The sequence below is a fragment of the Camellia sinensis genome, chromosome 6, assembly GCF_055761805.1.
Source record: "Camellia sinensis isolate YWXY chromosome 6, ASM5576180v1, whole genome shotgun sequence".
Taxonomy (NCBI): domain Eukaryota; kingdom Viridiplantae; phylum Streptophyta; class Magnoliopsida; order Ericales; family Theaceae; genus Camellia; species Camellia sinensis.
The window spans coordinates 30,982,213-31,001,365 of record NC_138966.1 but is presented as its reverse complement, the minus strand read 5'-3'; the positions used below and the strand labels follow the sequence as shown (position 1 = coordinate 31,001,365).

The 19,153-nt window shown below is 33.4% G+C and overlaps 2 protein-coding genes across 3 annotated transcripts; both read left to right on the top strand.

The window, feature by feature from the left end:
• The first annotated feature begins 2,397 nt into the window (after positions 1-2,397).
• On the top strand, positions 2,398-7,947 carry LOC114274856 (uncharacterized). The gene is made up of 10 exons (XM_082876015.1): positions 2,398-2,437; positions 2,728-2,853; positions 2,930-3,043; positions 4,273-4,391; positions 4,521-4,605; positions 4,707-4,901; positions 5,134-5,207; positions 5,406-5,418; positions 7,246-7,392; positions 7,870-7,947. Exons 2-10 carry the CDS (start codon positions 2,731-2,733, stop codon positions 7,945-7,947), a joined length of 948 nt encoding a protein of 315 aa, XP_082732141.1. The 5' UTR covers positions 2,398-2,437; positions 2,728-2,730.
• LOC114278594 (kinesin-like protein KIN-7E) lies at positions 5,998-10,528 on the top strand. 2 transcript variants are annotated; one of them, XM_082873607.1, is made up of 9 exons: positions 5,998-7,387; positions 7,870-7,949; positions 8,080-8,164; positions 8,397-8,531; positions 9,299-9,399; positions 9,501-9,614; positions 9,701-9,782; positions 9,864-9,931; positions 10,025-10,528. In XM_082873607.1, the coding sequence occupies exons 5-9, from the start codon at positions 9,346-9,348 to the stop codon at positions 10,127-10,129; spliced, it is 423 nt and encodes a 140-aa protein (XP_082729733.1). In that variant the 5' UTR covers positions 5,998-7,387; positions 7,870-7,949; positions 8,080-8,164; positions 8,397-8,531; positions 9,299-9,345; the 3' UTR covers positions 10,130-10,528. The 2 variants fall into 2 exon arrangements, with proteins under 2 accessions (XP_082729733.1, XP_082729732.1); XM_082873606.1 differs by having other exon boundaries at positions 7,856-7,949.
• The last annotated feature ends 8,625 nt before the right edge of the window (positions 10,529-19,153 follow it).

Below are 19,153 nucleotides of genomic sequence, written 5' to 3'. Positions count from 1 at the left end.
TACTGTCAGTCATGCCAATTCCTTTAATAATCTGAACCCAAAAATAAAAGATAATGTGTTACGTGAAGCTTGTCAACGAAAACTACTATCAAACAAATGTAACCTCTTCATATGCTTGCATCAAATCACAACCACACAATCCAAATCATGATACATTTTTTGTTTCTCTCCATGCCACAATCTACAAACACTGTCCCTCGAATATTTGACAAATTCACAAACATGCAAGCAGATCAAAATAGGACGTGGCGCCAGCCACGTCCGTCAACTTACTTGTATATCTTAGTGAAAACAACCAAACGACATCGTACCACAACGTGGCACTATACACATAGTCCAACTTACATGTGCTTCCACTCACATCCGACACTAATTTCATATTGGGCCACAATCACATTCATTAACTGTAAAACACACAACACCAAGTCGTGGCACCATTCACATTCAACAACTGGTTTTAAAAATTTAAGGCGCATAACCAAACGACATCGTACCACAACGAGAAACCCCCAAAATAGTCTACCAAACCCAATACTATGCTCGGATCGAAAAAGAAATAGAAATAAAATCAATTAATGAATGTGACTGTGGCCTCCAAAATAGTCTAGCAAACCCAATACAACAACAAATCAAGCATAAATCACCCACACTGGTCAACCCGCAGAACCTCCATCGTACAACCCCAACATACATACAGATTACGACTGCAGGTTACATAAACCCTAGTTTTGGATTGTTAATAAAAATCAAATAAATAAACATTGCAAAACAGGGGCAAATCCACACTTACGTTTCGGAGTTATCATTTCTCCTTCTCACTGTAGACGATAACCGTTATCACCTTCCCCTTGAATGTCATCGTCGAATCGCGCCCCTTTTCCTGTTCATGGTGAGTTTCGAAATGTTAACAACTGAATCAGCAGTTTACATTAGCGTAGAGGCACAAAACATAGCTACTTGTTTTTAACCCCTACAATTTTGCCAAACTGATCATTTGATTTCCACAAATAACGTGTTTTTTGAATTTCAAAATTAATGTATATGGATATGATCTATGGTAACATTCATTTTTCTATATATGATTTTTATATTATTAATGATATTAACAACTACTATTAAGGGTAAATGTGTTAAGTAACTTCCCATAGGCCTTATGAGAATATAAGTTTTTACTTAGGACTTAACATAGCATAAGTGTCCGAAATAAGACTTATAAATAATTCTCCCTTTTTTTAAAACAATCAAATGGGTTGGAATAAAGAAAAAACAACCGTTGTGAAGCAAGCCAAAATGCAGCAAAGATGGAGGTACACTACAAGAATTTACACATTTACCGACCACTTTTACCGACCAAAATATTTTTGGTCGCAAAAAAATGACATTTGGCGACCAAATATTAATTAGTCGTGAATGATCAATATTTTTGGCGACCAAATATGAGTTGGTCGCAGAAGGTCACATTTTGGCGACCAAAAATGAGTTAGTCGCAGAAATTGGTATGCTTTTCGCGACCAACTACAAATTTGGTCGCGGAAGGTTACATTTTGGCGACCAAAAAAATTTAGTCGCCAAATTTGTACTTTTAGCGACTAATATTTTAGTCGCCGTTGATTGAGATTTAGCGACTAAAAAAATTTGTTGCTGAAGGTACCTTTTTTGTGACTAATGTGGTGCTTTGGTCGCCAAAAGTGTTTGGGAGGGAAATTTCAAACAGGGAGGGGGGAAATGAAATTTTTTGGCGACAAAAAAAATTTGGTCGCCAAATACAAAACGACGCCGTTTTGTACCTGGAAAACAAAAAAAAAAAATTAAAAAAAGGCCCTGATCTCCTCTGTCTCCAACTCTCCCTCTCTCTGTGTTCTCTCTCTCAATCGGCTTGCAACTGCTCAAGAATTGTAGCCAATTCCAGTCCAGAATCCAACATTTCTTCCTCAATCTTCTCTCTCGTCTCCTGATCCTCGGCCCTGGCTAGACGAGTACACCATACAATCTTCAATCGGTTCTGCAACAAACACTTAACAAGGCTGAAATTATCGAATTGGAGATGACCTAAAAGCTTGGTCTCAACTTTAAGATCATCATCATCAAAACCATTTTGTTCTTCTTCCTCATCAAACACAACAGTAAAACCCATTCTCTTCCTCCTGTTCTTCTTCCTCGTCAAACACAACAGTAAAACCCACATTATCATCAATCATAACATTGTCTTCTTCTTCTTGGAAATCAGTGATTAGGTTCCCAAAGGAAACCATCTGATTGAAAACATGATTCGACATAGGGTTCAACAATTTCAATCTCCTTCCTGTTGTTGGGGTTATTGTTCTTCAAAACACCTAAAACCTCATCAGCGGCGGCGGCAACTGTTCCGGGAGGCTGTTCTTCAAAACACCTAAATTTTCTGGAGTATGTCTTGGTGCGAACAGATTTGGATACACTGGTATGGAGTGGCAGCTATCATTTCCATCTTATTTGTATTTACTTAGCCCACCTATTGTTGTGTGGTAACCTTGGCAAGAGATAAAACAAAATTTTTAGAAAAAAAAAGAAAAAAAAAAAAAGAACAATGGTTATTACTTGTCAGATAAGTGATGTTATGGACACAATTTAAATTTTTTTGTGTACAATGGTAACTAAAAAATCTTATGAGCAGTCATCATTTTTAGTAGTTTACGTAACATAAATGCCACATATCCTAATTTGATTTGCATTATGCAATGAAATCAACAGTTGATGCCCATGCTGGAAACACTGTATAATGCTTCAAAAGGGAAATCCAATCAAATCTACATGGTGCTAATTATTCTGCTAGTACTTAGTCAAGATTCTTCTATCAATGCCAGTATTCACAAGCTGGTGAGTACTGCCTTTGTAGGCTATCATTTAACTGGATTATATAAAGATCATATTAACATCTTATTTATTTGAACAGATGCTGCCAAGTGTTCCATGGTACCAAGAACGCCTGCTCCATCAAACTTCTCTTGGTTCCTTGATGATCATAATTCTGATAAGGACTGTGAATTACAACCTATCTAAGCTACGGGTATGGCTTGGTGCCCATGTCTGCTGATTATTTATATTTAAATACTTTGTTATGTGTTCTCTTGGTATTGTTGTGATAGATTCCTTGTTTCAGTTCAGAAATTGAGATCGATTTGTATGACCCATGAAAAGAAGATTGTCTCATACGTGCTTGTTGTCAAAATTTGTCAATGCTTACAGTATGAATTTTTGGAGATTTGTTGAGATCTTAAAATTTAGATATATCAATTTCAATGTTGATGCTAAGTAAAGATATATATATATATATATATATATATTTTAATTTCTTAAATATATATATATATTTTTTGTGTGTGTGGAAAATTTGTGAGTTCAGGCAATTTCCCTTTTAAGACTTACATGAACACACATTAATAGAGGAACAAAATTATGTGGTATGCTGATAGAGAATTTATTAGTTATGTCATGGGAAAATAATCAGTCCACACGTAAAACATTCTGATATATTATCAATTCTAAAATACAAGAATTACCTCTGATGGAAATGTAGTATCTTTTCACCATGGGCAGAATTTCTTTGACTATTTTTATTTGCAGTTATCTAGTTGATGCCCCCCTTCACTCAAAAAAAAAAAAAAAATACTACAAATTAATGATGAAAATTACAATGCCGTTAGAATATTATTAACTCTTCTTGTCACTCCATTGCTTATTTAACATTTTCATATATCTACTTGTATAAAATTAATGGCAATTCATCATAACAATAATGAACATTTATTATATAAACCTTAAATGCAAAAGGACAAAGGACAATCTCTTCCTACATAGTTGCTCATATTTGGGCTAATAACTTTGGTTGTCTGTCACATGTCATGTAACTTATCCTAATTCTAATTACACAGACAGATCTCTTTTGAAGGGTGCAACATCCCCAGCTTCGTCACATTAAAAATACAGTGTAAATGATGGCAAGAGATAAATGAACTTTTTCCATAGGATATGGAGCCTCAGTTCTTAGCATCTTTAGGGCCATTCAATATATTTATGGATTTGTCTGTATTTATATGGTCAAAGGACATTGTAACATTCAGAAAATACATTGGAAAGTAAGTTTTTACCAAACATTTGTAAATACACTGGAAAGTAAGTCTTTACCTTGCATATTGGATATATTGATGGATGTGTTGAGATGTAGGTAAGTATCTGAAACAGTTGCTTTTACAGAGGCTTTCCTACTATAGTGTTTGACATATTTAATTGATGCAGGATATTTACCTCCACACAAACTGTCTTCCAATTTTGGCCAACATGGCACCACATGTCCACCATTTGAGTGCATATGCATCACAGAGACTCGTTAGCCTCTTTGATATGCTCTCACGCAAGTATGTCTCTTATTGTTTCCATAGAGCAGTCTGATCTATTTTCTTACGTGGAATACTTAATAACTTTGATAGAATCTTTACTTTTATGGGATTTTGATTTGGTCATCTTTTTAAAACGTTGTGTGTTAGGTACACTAAATTAGCAGAGCTAAAAAATGATAAGATGCGTATAGGGAATGGTGAATCAAGAGGAGACAGCCTTCCAGAAGAGATGGTTGTCACCATAATCGATACCTTTAGCTTCATTACTATTTAGATCTTATCTTACATTTCCAAATTATTTTTCTTCTAAATCAACATATATATTTCTTGCAGTCAACAGAATTGCATATTTATAGTGATTTCCTGAGGATTGTTCTAGAAATATTAAATGCAATACTAACTTACGCTCTTTCACGTAACCCTGAGGTATCATCATCATTATCACTGAGACCATATGCATCTGGATTTGGTTACCCCACCCCTCTCCTCTCATATTGTGGGTATTTTTCATTGTATGCATTGGAGCAGGTTGTATATGCGATTATGCACAGGCAGGAGGTCTTTCAGCCTTTCAGGATTATCCTCGCTTTAATAAAAAAATCTGGCTTCAATGGCTTCTCTACAATCAAAATGTGCATTTAAATGAATAATGCTCAGCAACTGTTGAGCATGGGAGTGTATTCTAGAGACCAATAATAAGGGTTTTATTTTCGAATTTTAATTCTTAAATCTTTGTCTGCGACTGATGATTATTGATTAGGGTTACTTCAGATTTTTCTTTGTTGGATCTTGGGGTTTTCCTGATACTTTGAGGGATGCTTTGCAATTATTGATGTTTGGATGTTTATCTATACAATGCAGGCATTTCTTTACTTTAGGGTCAATGAAGATATTGAGTTCTATTTTATTTTATTTTTTAAAAATTCTGGTTATTGATTATCCTATCCGATCCAATTCAATAGAAATAAACTAGGGGCTTTGACTACAGAGCACTTGGATTTTTGATTTTGTAGTTTTTCATGTGGACTTTAGGTTTATGTTATTGGTATGTTGTTCTAATGTGTCTGAAACTGAGGTTTTTTGTTTACATCATAACCATATAGTAGGAGTAATTACATACCCTTCATTTGTGTTGAATTCTGTTGGGCTCCTTTGAGAGATGCGTCAATTACTTTGTTTGGTCCAGTGACAAAGCACAGCAAAGGTAGAACATCACAGCTTGTCTAACAAAGGGACGGTCCTTAAGATATGCAACCAGTGGCTCAACTTAAAAACTTATGGTTTGAGCTTGTTGTAGATAAGTCCCTCTTCTTCTTCTTCCTTTTTTATTTTTATTTTTTGATCCAACATAAGAGATGAAAATAAAAAGTACAAAAAGGAGGGGTTTATTGTAGATTGATTCAATAATTTTGGGTGACATTATCTTTATTACTTCTAAATCAATCCAGACACGGAATTTTTTTTTTCCCTTTTTTTTAAAGTCTAGTTAGGAGTATAAATAACCTATGCATGTGTATAGACAAATATTCCTTTTGAAGAGAAGGATTTCAAGCCGCAGGCTTTCCGATACAAAAGTGCGACGTGATTGATGAATCACAAAATATCATCCATGGTAGTTCTAATTTTCCCTTAATCATCATTTTAAAATCATGGATACCCTTTGGATTGAAGATCTTCACCTCGTTAAAGTTAGTGATCTAAAGTTGGTCAAGATTCCTAGATTCTTGCCATCATTTTTTTTTTCCTTCCTTTTTCTCTCTTACCAGAAAAATAGCAAACTTACTATTGCCAGTTACAGCTTACATGCAAGAATAGCCCTCAATATTTTGCACTAAAACCCTGTTCTATAACCAGAAAAATAAAATAGTTCCAAATATCTATATTTCTCATAGAAGCAATGCCTTTTTCATGTCTAGTGATTTTTGTTCAGAAATGCCTTGATTAGAAATGCCTTTATTTCTCATAGAAGCAATGCCTTGATTAGAAATGGATATATTCATGAAATGGTAACCAATTGAAGATAAGTGAAGTGAGAACATACTAAGATGGTTTGATCATGTTCAATGAAGACCTATAGATGCAACAATAAAGAAGAGTAATATGGTTACGGTAAATGAAAATGTTAAAGGGAGGGAAAAAGTGAAAAAGATGAATTAGCTGGAAGAAGAGAGGATTGAGGAGATCAGTGTTAGGTTGGTGGGCAGAACTGGTGGTGGGGATGGATCTGCCTCTGCCCAGTGGGTTGATGGATGTTATTAGGTGGAAAATATGACTATCAACAATCAAGGAGAATCAAGCAATTTTTATTATTTCTAATGCAATTTTTTTCCCTCTTTCTTGCTTCCCTTTCTTTTTCCTAATAAGTAAACATATGCCAAAAAGGCACATTAAAAGGAGGTGCAATCCATATATAGAGGGTGTACATCAAAAGAGAAGCTAGATATTTTTGTATGAAACAACAATAACATAAATTGTCTACAAATCCCATAAATGGTTCAAGGAAGAATTAATCTTGTTAAGAACAAGCTTCTCCATGCTACCAATGGACTTTCAATTCCCTTTTCCCCAAATGCACAGATGAGGAGGACCTGCATTGGTTCTAGTATACTGAGGATGTTGACCTTCAAACATATTTGTTTATCTTAAGCTTGAAAAAATAGATAGAGGTGTTTTCTTTTTGGGAATCATGTAACATATTTCAGAAAAAGGAAAAGAAAAACCTGTTTGAAAAGAATGCTTTTGAAGCCATATGGTCCTGTTGTCAGTTTTGGCATTGGCTACCAAACTATTGCTTTGACAGGGCTCATAATAGGTAAGGTTAAGCTTATTCAAGTTGCTGTTAGCTTAATTGTTGCTGCTAACTCTTGTGCAGGAATGCAGTTTTCATCATAGTCTGAACCATAAGTGGAAAATGGCTGGTGCAAAAGATAGGCAATGCGTTATGGATTGGAAAAAGCAAAAAACAGTTACTCCCATATGGAGACTAGTCTGTACAAAATCTAGTTCCTCTAAAGGTGAGGTTTCTAGTATAGCAACTGCTTAACTAATTCTTTGTTATCCTATGAGCCACTACATGCATTTCTTTTATATTCAGTTGTCAAATTGCTTATTCTCTTTTCATTGTACATTGATTTATTTTTTAAAGTAAAGGTGAAGAATGAACTTGTCCTCGCTCCCTCTCTGGCCACTACTACTATTGTGTTCCAAAGAAAGATCTTACATTCTTTTTCTTTTTTCAGTGATAATAATAATAAAAAAATGGAGCAATGACATGACTTTTCTGTATCTTCTTAATCAAATAATGGAAGTGAAAATCTTAATCAAATAACTGAAGTTTTTCACTTCCATTATTCCCATTGCTGATCAATTTAAGGACAATAAACAGCTCATGTAGAAAGTATGCAAAACCTTGGATGTTCTGTTGTTTAACTTGTATCTAGGTGGCTCATGGGTTAGTTGATGTGAATTTGGAAAATGTTTAGTGAACGAACTGCAGGTTGAGTTTGAAGATTTGCATGATGTGGGTAAATGTGGAAAGCAAGAAGATGGAATTAAAGTCCTTCCACTCCTATGAAGGTTTTCACCCCTATTCCCTTTAAAGCTGCTCTTATGAGAATTCCTTTACTACACTCAACTTGAAAACATGGAAAGGGAGTCACAAGCCTCCTTCCTTTAATCCATTAAATGCTTGTTTCCTTGGCTTCAGATTTCTAGAGAAGATTGGCAGAACCTTACCCGGTGTTCACTATATTCGGGATGTTGCAAATGCTGATTCACTGATATTATCACTGGTAATTTTCGTTTGTTACACTTATCATTTATCTATTTATCATATTTTGGTTGTCAACTTAATTCTACTTTCTTCAGGTTAATAATATGGTGATGAAGCTAATGTTTCTGTTGTAAAACTCTACATACACAAGCTTGTTAAGTTGCATTAACGATAACCGAATGGCAAATGCTATGAGTTTCTTTTGAAAATAGCTAGATTTTATTTTTTTATTTTTTATTTTTTTAAATTAGGATCTGTAGAGGGGATTTTGTCACACACTGGTTTTCATTTTATAAGAGAAAGCACAGAAGGTGGTTGTTGTTGTTGGTGGTTACATTGGCATGGAGATTGCTGCCGCAGCTGTTGGTTGGAAACTTGATACAACGGTATGTCTGTGTTTCATTCTGGTTCTGCTATGTTAAGGTTTGAGATGGTAATTTTTCATTGATCCAATATCTGTTACACTGGCTGAGGTATTTGGAATTTTTGGCAATTCATACCCCTTTAAATCTATAACTAGTAAGATTTTATTGTTTCGAGTGGATGCAATGAACACTTAAAATTTGTGATTTTCAATGTCTACCTTTTTTTTTTTTTTTTCTTTTTTGGTTGTATTAGATGGCCCTTCTATTCTGTATTTTAGGTGATCAGCATTAACATTCTTGTTTAATAATAGCTTTTTTCACATGTTTTCTAACTTTTTGATGGTGCACACACCACAACTCTGACTTTGTAATTTTATAAAGACTCTTATTTTCATTAAACCATTTACACCATATCTCATTTATCCTTTCTGAACAGAGCCTTGTCCCAACTGTTTAGAATTGGCTATCTGACTGTACATTTCTAGGGCCACATGTCTAGCTATTTAAGTAGTTTCAGTTGAGTTTGGTTTTGTTTTAGAGTTTTTAACTGATTTGAGTATATACAGATGGCAGGAATTTCTGTTGTGGGTCAAAATTATTATGGTGTGTTCCCGATGTTTCCTTATTTTGCTGTGGGTCAAAAATAAGTAATGAAATTTAAGTAATTTCTGTTGTGGGTCGAAAATATAAGTAATTGTGAGCATTCTTCTCATCCATTGTTTCCTTATTTTGCTGAAATTTTGTTACTTCAAGTAGTGAAAATTTTCACCATTAAAATGTTTTTGCAGCAACTATTTTTGCGTATGGGCAGACAAGCAGTGGAAAGACATACACAATGTCTGGCATTACTGAACATGCTGTAGCTGATTTATTTGACTACATACATATGGTACATTAAAAATGCCATTCTTTTCCCAATATTGTTTGCTGAAATCAATTACACTTGTACGAATTCCTACTCAATGTTGCTGTATTTTTTTCAACATCTAGCATAATGATAGAGAATTTGTATTGAAATTCTCTGCAATTGAGATTTACAATGAAGTTGTCAAAGACCTCCTAAGCCCAGCTAGTGGCCCACTTAGGCTACTTGATGATCCAGAGGTGAATATTGTACTTGATGTGAATACAAATGACATTAAACTGAATTTTCACAAACATCTTTAGCTGGTCTCTTCTCTCTTCTGCAGAGAGGAACCATTGTCGAGAAACTTACAGAGGAGATTTTGAGGGACTGGGACCGTCTAAAGGAGCTCCTCTCTTTTTGTGAAGGTAAGTATCGTCAATTGGTCATAGTAGTCCTGTTTTCTTGGATGATATTGTAAGTCTATTCAGTGCATTGCATTCGTGCAGCTCAAAGACAAATAGGGGAGACCTCTCTGAATGAAACGAGTTCCGGATCTCATCAACTTCTCCGACTGGTATGCTGTCATTTCCGGAAGTAGTTATTGCCTAATACAAATTTGAAGTGTTTAACCTCTTCATTGACTTTACATAATAATTGATTCTTGCAGACAGTTGAAAGTTGTGGTCATGAATTCTTAGGTAGTGAAAGCTCGAGCACTCTTTCAGCCTCTGTGGTATGGAGAGTTATTTTTACTGAGATTAGTGGCCAGTAAAAATTATTTGTGCAAGGAGCTTTTTTCGAATAATTCTTGTTTTTATAGGACGTTTAGTGAGAAATGTAAAATGTAAGTTGGTTCTTTGTCCAGAATTTCGTTGATCTTACAGGAAGTAAGCGTGCTACTCAGACATTATCAGCTGGTACAAGACTGAAAGAGGGTTGCCACATTAACCGCAATTTTCTAATAACTGAAGTGGCTTTCCCAATACATTAAGTAGGAGAATAAGAGAATGGAAGAAGCAAGCGAATGTGCGAAGCCATCTAAGGGTAACTTTCATGCCACTGCTGCATGAATGTATATATTGGGAATGTAAAGTTTAGTATGTAGCTTTTACCTTGTTATCTTGCAGACAGTCTTGCTATTTTTTTGGTGGAGAAGGTTAAGTTGATTCTGTTCTCTCTCTCTGTCTGTCTCTCTTTGTACTTGACATGATTGTAAAGAAATAAAATTGTGTTGTAATGTTTATGATTGATGGAGAAATGTTCCGATCTTTTGCATTCCATGGCAATTGAGAGTGTGAAATGTTGTACTTTTGTCCCAAATTCCCAATAGTTTTTGCTAATCAAAGCCCCAAAACTAGTAAGGGCACTCGTGCCCCCAGTAAGTTATACTTTTGCCGACTAAATAATGTAGTCGGTGTATCACCAAGCACATTTGGCGACTAAATAATTAGTCGTTAAAATTATTAATTTTAGCAACCAAAGGATTTGGTCGCGAATAGGTCTATTGCCGACTAAAGTTTTAGTTGTGCAAAACATGTTTTGGTCGCGGAATGTGACAATTGGCGACCAATATCTTTGGTCGCGGAATGTGACAATTGGCGATCAAAATTTTTTGGTTGTGGAATGTCACAATTGGCGACCAAACTTTTTGGTCGCGAAATGTGTCAATTGGCGACTAAGGTATTTGGTCGGGAAAATATCACTTTTCGCGACGAAAGTGTTTTAGCGACAAAATAAATTAGTCGCGGTAATTAAATATTTAGCGACCAAAAATTTAGTCGGCAAATCCAACTTTTGCCGACCAACCAAAATTTTGGTCGCGAATTACTTTTGCCGACCCTCAATTGGCGACCAAAGTAGCGACCAAAAAAATTGGTCGCGGATAACTTTTGCCGACCAAAATTGACTTTTAGCGACCAATTTTTTTGTTGCCAAAAGTGTTAATTCTTGTAGTGGTAGCGAGCAGCTATAGGCAAAATGGCAAGAAGATCTGTTGCCAAGCATTGGACACTAATTATTTGTGCAGAGCCAAAATCGAAATGGACAAAATATTTATTGTGATGTAGAGCCCTTTGGAAGAAGATCAAAACAATGGACAAAATATTTATTGTGATGTAGAGCCCTTTGGAAGAAGATCAAAACAACTTCACTCACAAATTGTCTCATATAGCCCTTTTACCTCCTTGAGGTTGCTCTAGGTATATAAATTATCGATTGAAAATAAATAAAATTATGTTGCTTTGGTGAAACTGGAAAAAGGTTGAAGGGTGGGACATGCAGCTTCGCTGTAGTCCAAGAGTGGGTAATTACGCCTACCAAAACAATTAATTACACGAGAAAGTCGGGCAACCCATATTTACACATTTAAATTTTTTTAAGTGGGTGATTATGTGATAAAAATTAATTTGTATAGTATGGGGTCTATGTGGAGTTACTATAGAGTGTGATGGAGATTAATTATTAAATAATTTCTAAATTGATAAAAATGGACTTGAAGTATTATTATTATTAGCCTTCGTTTGGCTAACTTAATTAGGCGAAAAAAATACAAAAGACATAATATAGAGCTAATAAAACAAAATATCATATTTAAATTATAATAATTTTATTTTTTCTCTCAAAAAAATTAAAAAAGCCAAACAAACTAAACCAAATGAACTTTTTAATGTCAAACTAAAGAAGTCTTAATTCAAAAAAATTAATTTAAAAGTCAATGTCAAACATGAACTTAACTATATTTAAGTTCTCGTTTGACAAGTTAACATTTTAGTTAAAAAATTAAAAAATTACTACAAAAAGTCAAAAAACTTATAAGTTATACTAAAAAATCAAAAATTCTATTTTTTTTTTACTTTTTACACATCTTTTGGTAAAAATCAAAAAATTATTTCAAACATATTAATTTTTTTAATTTTATATTTTAATCAAAAAATTAAAAAATTACTAATATAATATGTTCCCAACGATGCCTAATAATAGGAAATCCAACTAGAGTGGCAAATCCAACTAGAATCAGCCAGCTAATACAAGAAGACAAATAAGACTTTTTTGGTGCCAAGATTTGCACGACGGTAACACCTTTTAGAGAGAGAATCTTAATATAAGATATCATTGAATATAAAACTATAAAATTAGAAAAATGAGCTACATCCATATAAGTAATTAATTAATATAATGTCGGCAGATCACTCATTATGGGGATAAGCGAGTATAGTTTAATTCGAATTCCATTCATCTCGACAATATTTTCTTGGCTATCAAATCCTTAATAATATAATCCTTAAAAAAAAAAAAAAAAAAAAAAAAAACGTGGTCAAATGTTGCAATGTTGTTACCTGAGAACATTGAGAAAAAAAAACATTTACCATTTTTAGCGTAGGTAGTGTTTGGTAACGTTTACGTTTTTTATTTATGTTTATAGAAATTTTATAAATTAGTTTTTGTTTATTTTTAAAAAAACATAAACTGTAAATGCATTTGGTTTGAACAAAATGTTTGAAATTTTTTAAAAACATAAACTAAAAAATATATTTGTTCAGGTCTAAAATATTCATATTTATTTTTTATTATTTATGACTATGGAATCATACACATTATAATTGAATAAAATAATTAATTAAAAAAAATAATTGAAAAAAAATTAATTGGGAAAAAAATTAATTGAAAAAAAAAATTAATTGAAAAAAAATTATTGAAAAAAATTATTTGAGAAAAAAATAATTGAAAAAAAAAAATTACTGGTCAAATTTTTAAATTTCTGTTTAAAAACTAACGTAAACTCATCTTTTGAGTTTACGTTTTTTTAGTTAAATTTATAAACTGAGATAACCATTTATAAACCAAAAAAAATTATCAAACAAGTTTTTTTTGACAACTTTTTAATTTTTTGTAAATATAAATTGAAAATTGAAAACAAAATGATTACCAAATAGCCTTTAGGTCGATGTACAGTGATATTTGGAATTTGGACTAGAAGCCCCTTCAGTCCTTTATTTTGATTGGAAGATGTTGTTTGGGCTCGAGAAACTCACTATAAATTTTGTTTTGACGATTCAAATCGTTTATTTTATCAGGTAATTTGTGTATTTTATTCATACAAAAAAATTAAGTCTATCCATTAATTGTAATCTATTCAATTCATCGCGTTTGCCACAAAAAAAAAAAAGACGATAATTGTATTTTTAAAAATATACGATTCATTCTTTCAGTAACAAACGCGATAAATTGAATAGGTTACAATTATCAAATTGACCTAATTTTTTGTGTGAATGAAATACACAAAGTGTCTAACAAAATAAACAATTCAAATAATCAAAATGAAACCCGTGGTGAGCCGCACAAGCCCAAAGCAACGCCCTCCAATTTGGATTAAGGGTTGAAGAGATCAACTTCCTTTGAATTTAAACTTTACAAAAGGTCAAAAAAGTAACGTTTTACATATTTTTTTTAATCCTAACAACAATTTTAATGATTGTTTGAGATTATCGTTTAAGTTTTACAATTTTGCTCACAATGTCATGACATGTTATATGTCAACTTTCATTTTGTTAGAGCATTTCCAATATTGATAACTATTTTAACATTATCAAAACTATAATTTAGCATGTCACAGTAACAAAATACCAAATTATAGCAATGACTTGTTATTTTGGCACAATTCCTTTCTAAAAGACCTAATACACAAATATCATATCTGTTTTGAACAGAAATAGATACATTCATATAATTATGACTCATATTTATGAGATGATAAAAAAATAGAAAACACTATACCAAGATTGGTTCACGTAACCAATTTTTTCTTTCTTTTTTTAGCTGGCTTTTCAATTGAATTTTTTAAGTGATTTTTTTTATTGATTTTTATCGTCTTTTGTGATATTTTTAAAACATTTTTCAAGAATATATTTTTGTTTTCTGCACACTAGGTGAAGTAAAAGAAATAAAAAAAAAATTAAAATATTGAAAAAAATTGGATTTTTTAATTCACCCATCATTCACATAATATTAAAAAATTGAAAAAAAAAAAATACTAACTGCATTAAAAAAAATAAAAAAAAAGAAAATTTATAAGGGGAATTATAATTCCGCTTAATTAAAAAACAATAATTATAGATACATTTAAAATCTTATAATTTTAATTATAAATATTTATAAAATTTGTCACTGATATGTAATTATTTTCTTAAAACTACATTGATATATAATTTTTTCAAATTATAACTTAGTGTAAGAAAAGTAATTACAAAGTTATTGACAAATTTATGATGTTAATTATTAATATTAATAAAAAAATTTGATTAATTTATAATTGTTTTTATAAAAATAAACTGATATATAATTTTAAAAAAAAATTACCAAGAGAAAGAGGGAGCCACCCACTATCTTTTGTCCCTATTCTCTCTCCCCCCCTCCCTCTCTCTCTCTCTCTCTCTACCGAGGCAAGAGAAGAGAAGCATCACAACCTCTATCACTCTCCCTTTAACCGACGCCATCAACGGTGAACTCCCATGAAATCTAACCCTTATTTTTCTTCTCTTTCTCACTGAAAGAAGAGAAAAGTTCATCATAGCCTCTTTCTCTCACCAAAAGCCATCGATGGTGAACCCTTATTGATACTGAACCCCTTCCTTTATCAAACCTCGATTTCTTTATCTCAAACACAATCATTTGGTTTGGGAGATGACGATATGGGTTTCAAAAGCTACCAGTAGGATTATCACAATCGGAGATCAACTGTATCACAGGTGTGATAACTGGAGATGACGATTAAAGCTTTCTCACAGTTCTCTCTAATGGTTTGGCCAAATCTATAATTTATTATTATTATTATTATTATTATTATTATTATTATTACTATTATTGATTTGTTAATTTTGGTGTTCGTTTAGCGCCAAAAAAAATAAAAATAAAAATAAAGAACTAAATTCGGTTCCAATTCCATATAATAGGGCTAACTCTAGGTATCGATCCATAGGGATTAATGTGAAATTTAACTATTTTATTTGCAAGATTCCTAAATTAATTCGATGAAAGTGATGGATGAATATTAAAACAAGAATTAAAATTAAAATTAGAAATTCAATTAACACTAAATATTATGTATAGCGGCTTGGGTTATGACTTTATTCTTTTATACTCTTTGGTTTGGAGTCTGGTATATATATATATATATATATTGGTTTATGTCTATTCTAGTCTTATATTGTAGTGTTTGGGAAGTTGTTATTTTAATAGGCTATTTTAGTTTTTGACTATTTTAATAGGCTAAAATTTTTATGTTTAGGAAGATTGTTCGATTTTTTTTTTTGTAATTGGATGTGATGTTTGTAAGACAAAAAAGTGAAAATGATTATGGATTTGATATGACATTTTTGTCTTATTAGACATTTTAGCTTATTTTGTCTTTTTGTGAATTTTAAGTTAAAATCCAACTTGCCAAACACCCTCATTGTTGCTTGGGAGTTAAGAATTTGGTTTTGAGGTTGTTTAAATAGGTTGAGACTTAGTATTTCTGGGGTAATTCTGTCTATTTGTTCTTCGGTTCACTCGAGTGGTGAGTTGGTCGCTTGAGCAGTCTTCCGTTCCTCCCAGACTCTGTGGTTGCAGTTTGAACTTTTCGGAGTGGGTTGTGCTTTGCTCGAGTAGTATTTTGGTCGCTTGAGTAGTCTATTTGTAGTATGTAATACTGAGAGTTTCAATTTTTCGCTCGAGTGAGGTTTTGTTTGCTCGAGCGATCTGTTTTGCAGGGTTGATATTATAGGAGTTTGGTTTCTCTGCTTGGGCCATGTTTTGGTCGCTCGAGCCATGTTTTGTGTTTGACACTCAAGCAGTGTTTTGGTCGCTTAAGCGGTCAGTTAGTACAAAGATGCATGGAAAGATTTTTTCTTTCACTTTTCTGATTGTTCTCTATCTCTCTCTCTCTAAAGTGTTCGAAGCCAGTTTTCCTTGCTTTCTCTATATTTCCTACTTTAATTCTCTAATCTACCCAAATCCGTGAATCTTGCCGCCATGGTGCTTTGAGATAAAAGGTAGAGCGCGAGGAGGTAATCATTTTAATCTGCAAAAGTTCAAGTTTCTTATACGTCGTTTGTGGGATTGTTCTTCCTGTTTCTTTCTACTATTGAGGTAGGGATTGTTTTAACGTTTATGTATGATATTTAGCTTTATTATATGTTCCTTGAATAGTGTAGCATTTTGAGATATTAGGGATTGATTGGGAATTGATTTGGGTTTGAAATGAGTTGTAAAAAAGGGGTTTCAGAATGAGTTGTTTTGAAAGGTTATGGAAATGGTTGTCTTGATGAAAAGGGTTGAAATCTTTGAAACCTCTCTTTAAAATGGGTTTTTGAAAGAAACAAATATTGCTCTGAAAATCTTAGAAATTATTGGTTTTGGATAAGAATGAGAATGATTGGAAATGTTTGGATCCTCGTTGAGTTGGGAAGTGGAGTTGGAACATGTATTGTTACTTATATTTTGAAATTTTGGAAATATTTGTTTACTTAAAATTATCTATTGAATAGAGATATCTATTTTGGTTATTGGTGGAGAATAGCACTGATTGTTGTAGCAATTGTATGAGAACTAGTTTAATGAAAACCATTCACTCGTGTATCTCTTATTTGAACATTGGATTTCATATTTTATACATTGAAATGTATCGTTAAGAAAAATGGGTGAATGCCTTGGTGAATCTAGTTAGGAGTGTGGTTGTGGTTATTATTATGTTCGCCTGTGTATTGTTGGTGAGAGTGCTGAAACCCGCGCAGCTTGTTGTTGATCCTCTGGTTAATACTGATAAAATGGCTTTAGTAGTGCTTGTATAGCTTGCTAATAAACACGTACCTAGAGATTCCCAATGTGTGTATCTAATGCCTTATATTCTGTTTTGGAAGCAACGGTATATCAATTAAATTATAAACATGGTATTACATTGTTTGAAAAAGAAAATGTATATTGTTTTTGGCAAATGGAATTCATTTACATTCACAATGTGACTTTGTTAAGCATCATACAGAGCATTAAATTAGTCTCTTCTGGTCTTTAACTCACCCTATGTGAAAACCGACTTTTAAGTACTGGTGATATGCCTCTACCAAGGAGTTAGCTTGGGAGGATTGTGGGGCTAAAGGGCTAAAGGCTTGTTCTATTTTTTGTTTGTAAACGTATCTGGTACAAGCCTAGGGCTTTTATTTTTATTAGGTATCGACCTACGTCTGTTGTAACCAAGCATCATCTTGGAAAAATGTAGCCACTAGGGCATGAACTCATTTTTATTTCTTTTAATTTCTATGTTTATCTGTCACATGCTATAGATTCATGATCTGGGGTTAATGAATATATTATTGCATATGACATCTTTGTAATATCTCTAAGGAATCAATGAATGAAAGATCGTTATGGGAAATGCTTTAGTTATTTAATGATTAAGAGATTTATTATTAGTAAACTTCCGCATATCTGTTCAGTTTGATGAGGATATCTATTGTTAATATTTTTGGGGTTTTACAACTTGGAATTAGAGCTTACTAAGTTTGAATACCTTGAGCTTATGGGACGTGGTTATTATCACAATGGGTTTTACCACAACGGGTTTGTTTTGCTAGATAGTAATAAACGTATATTTGGTATGCTATGTGATAACATGCTTATGTGATTAAGTAAGTATGGGATTTAGTTTCTAAGATATTGATTGTGTTTACAAATTTCTGGAAGTCCTGTTAGAAGAGCACTTGATTACTGCTAATTCTAACAAGAACTCTAGTAATGTCACTAAATAGTTATTATCTAGAAAGAAAATTCGTTTGTGAATACGTGATTCAATGCTTGTATGAAGTAAATCATTGTGTTGTCCACTATATTAGGACGTGTGTGAATTAGTTTTGGCACATTTTTGAATGTGCTAAATTATTCGTGTTATCTTAATTAGGATGTCAGGACACAAACGTGGTAGTGGTAGAGGAGGTAGGCATAGTAGGCCTAAATGTTAAGAAGTGCCAATTCAAGATGAAATTCTGCCACAAGAAGAGGGGGTTGGTCAGGCAAACATGGCTGAGCCAGTGGGCTAGCAAGCCAATGGGTGCTTTAGCCTAGGAAATGGCAGGAGCATTGCGGGAATCCATGACATTCTCAGGGCTGAGAATCAAGTCCAGACCCGCGTTGTTGAGACATGGTCATTCTTTTTGAAGAGAGAGTTCTTCCAATCGAATTCGAACGAGTTTGTGGATGATCCAAAAGAGCCACTGAAGGCTGATGAGTGGCTTGAACAGATAGTGAAGACGCTTGAGATGCTTTGTATCGACAATGATGGTTTGAGGGTGACCTTGGCAGCCTTTTAGCTTAAAGGCGACGCAGGTCAATGGTAGAAGTTTGTGAAGGGCCATATTGGGAATGACTTGTAAGGCATTCGTTACTGCCTTCCAGAACAAGTTCTTACCACCCACGGTAAGAGAGAAGTTGAGAAAGCAATTCCTAAAGCTCAAGCAAGTGAGCACACCAGTGGTTGAGTTTGAGGCGGCCTTTACTAGCCTTTTAAGGTTTAAGCCAGAACTCGTGGAAACGGAAGAACGACGTTGTATTGAGTTCAAGAAGAGGTTGGGGACCAGGCTCTTAATGATTTGTAATTACGACCGTTTGGTTGAGTCTGTGGCCCATTTGGAGGTAGTGTTTCAGACGAAGGAGGATCGGATGAGAGGCTCCAAGCAAAGAGGGCAGGATTCTCAAGAGAATGGGATGGATAAGAATAAGTAGAGAGTTTCTACCTTATAGCAATCCCAGGCACAACAATCTAGATCTA

Bases quoted from the DNA above. Each gene is read 5' to 3' on its own strand.
- LOC114278594 (XM_082873607.1), top strand. From the start codon at position 9,346: ATGTCTGGCATTACTGAACATGCTGTAGCTGATTTATTTGACTACATA. The intron at 9,400-9,500 runs GTACATTAAAAA...TTCAACATCTAG, and splicing joins TATTTGACTACATACATATG to CATAATGATAGAGAATTTGT. The intron at 9,783-9,863 runs GTAAGTATCGTC...GCATTCGTGCAG, and splicing joins GCTCCTCTCTTTTTGTGAAG to CTCAAAGACAAATAGGGGAG.
- LOC114274856 (XM_082876015.1), top strand. From the start codon at position 2,731: ATGCCCATGCTGGAAACACTGTATAATGCTTCAAAAGGGAAATCCAAT. The intron at 4,606-4,706 runs GTTGTCACCATA...TATTTCTTGCAG, and splicing joins ACAGCCTTCCAGAAGAGATG to TCAACAGAATTGCATATTTA. The intron at 4,902-5,133 runs GTTGTATATGCG...ATTATTGATTAG, and splicing joins CATTGTATGCATTGGAGCAG to GGTTACTTCAGATTTTTCTT.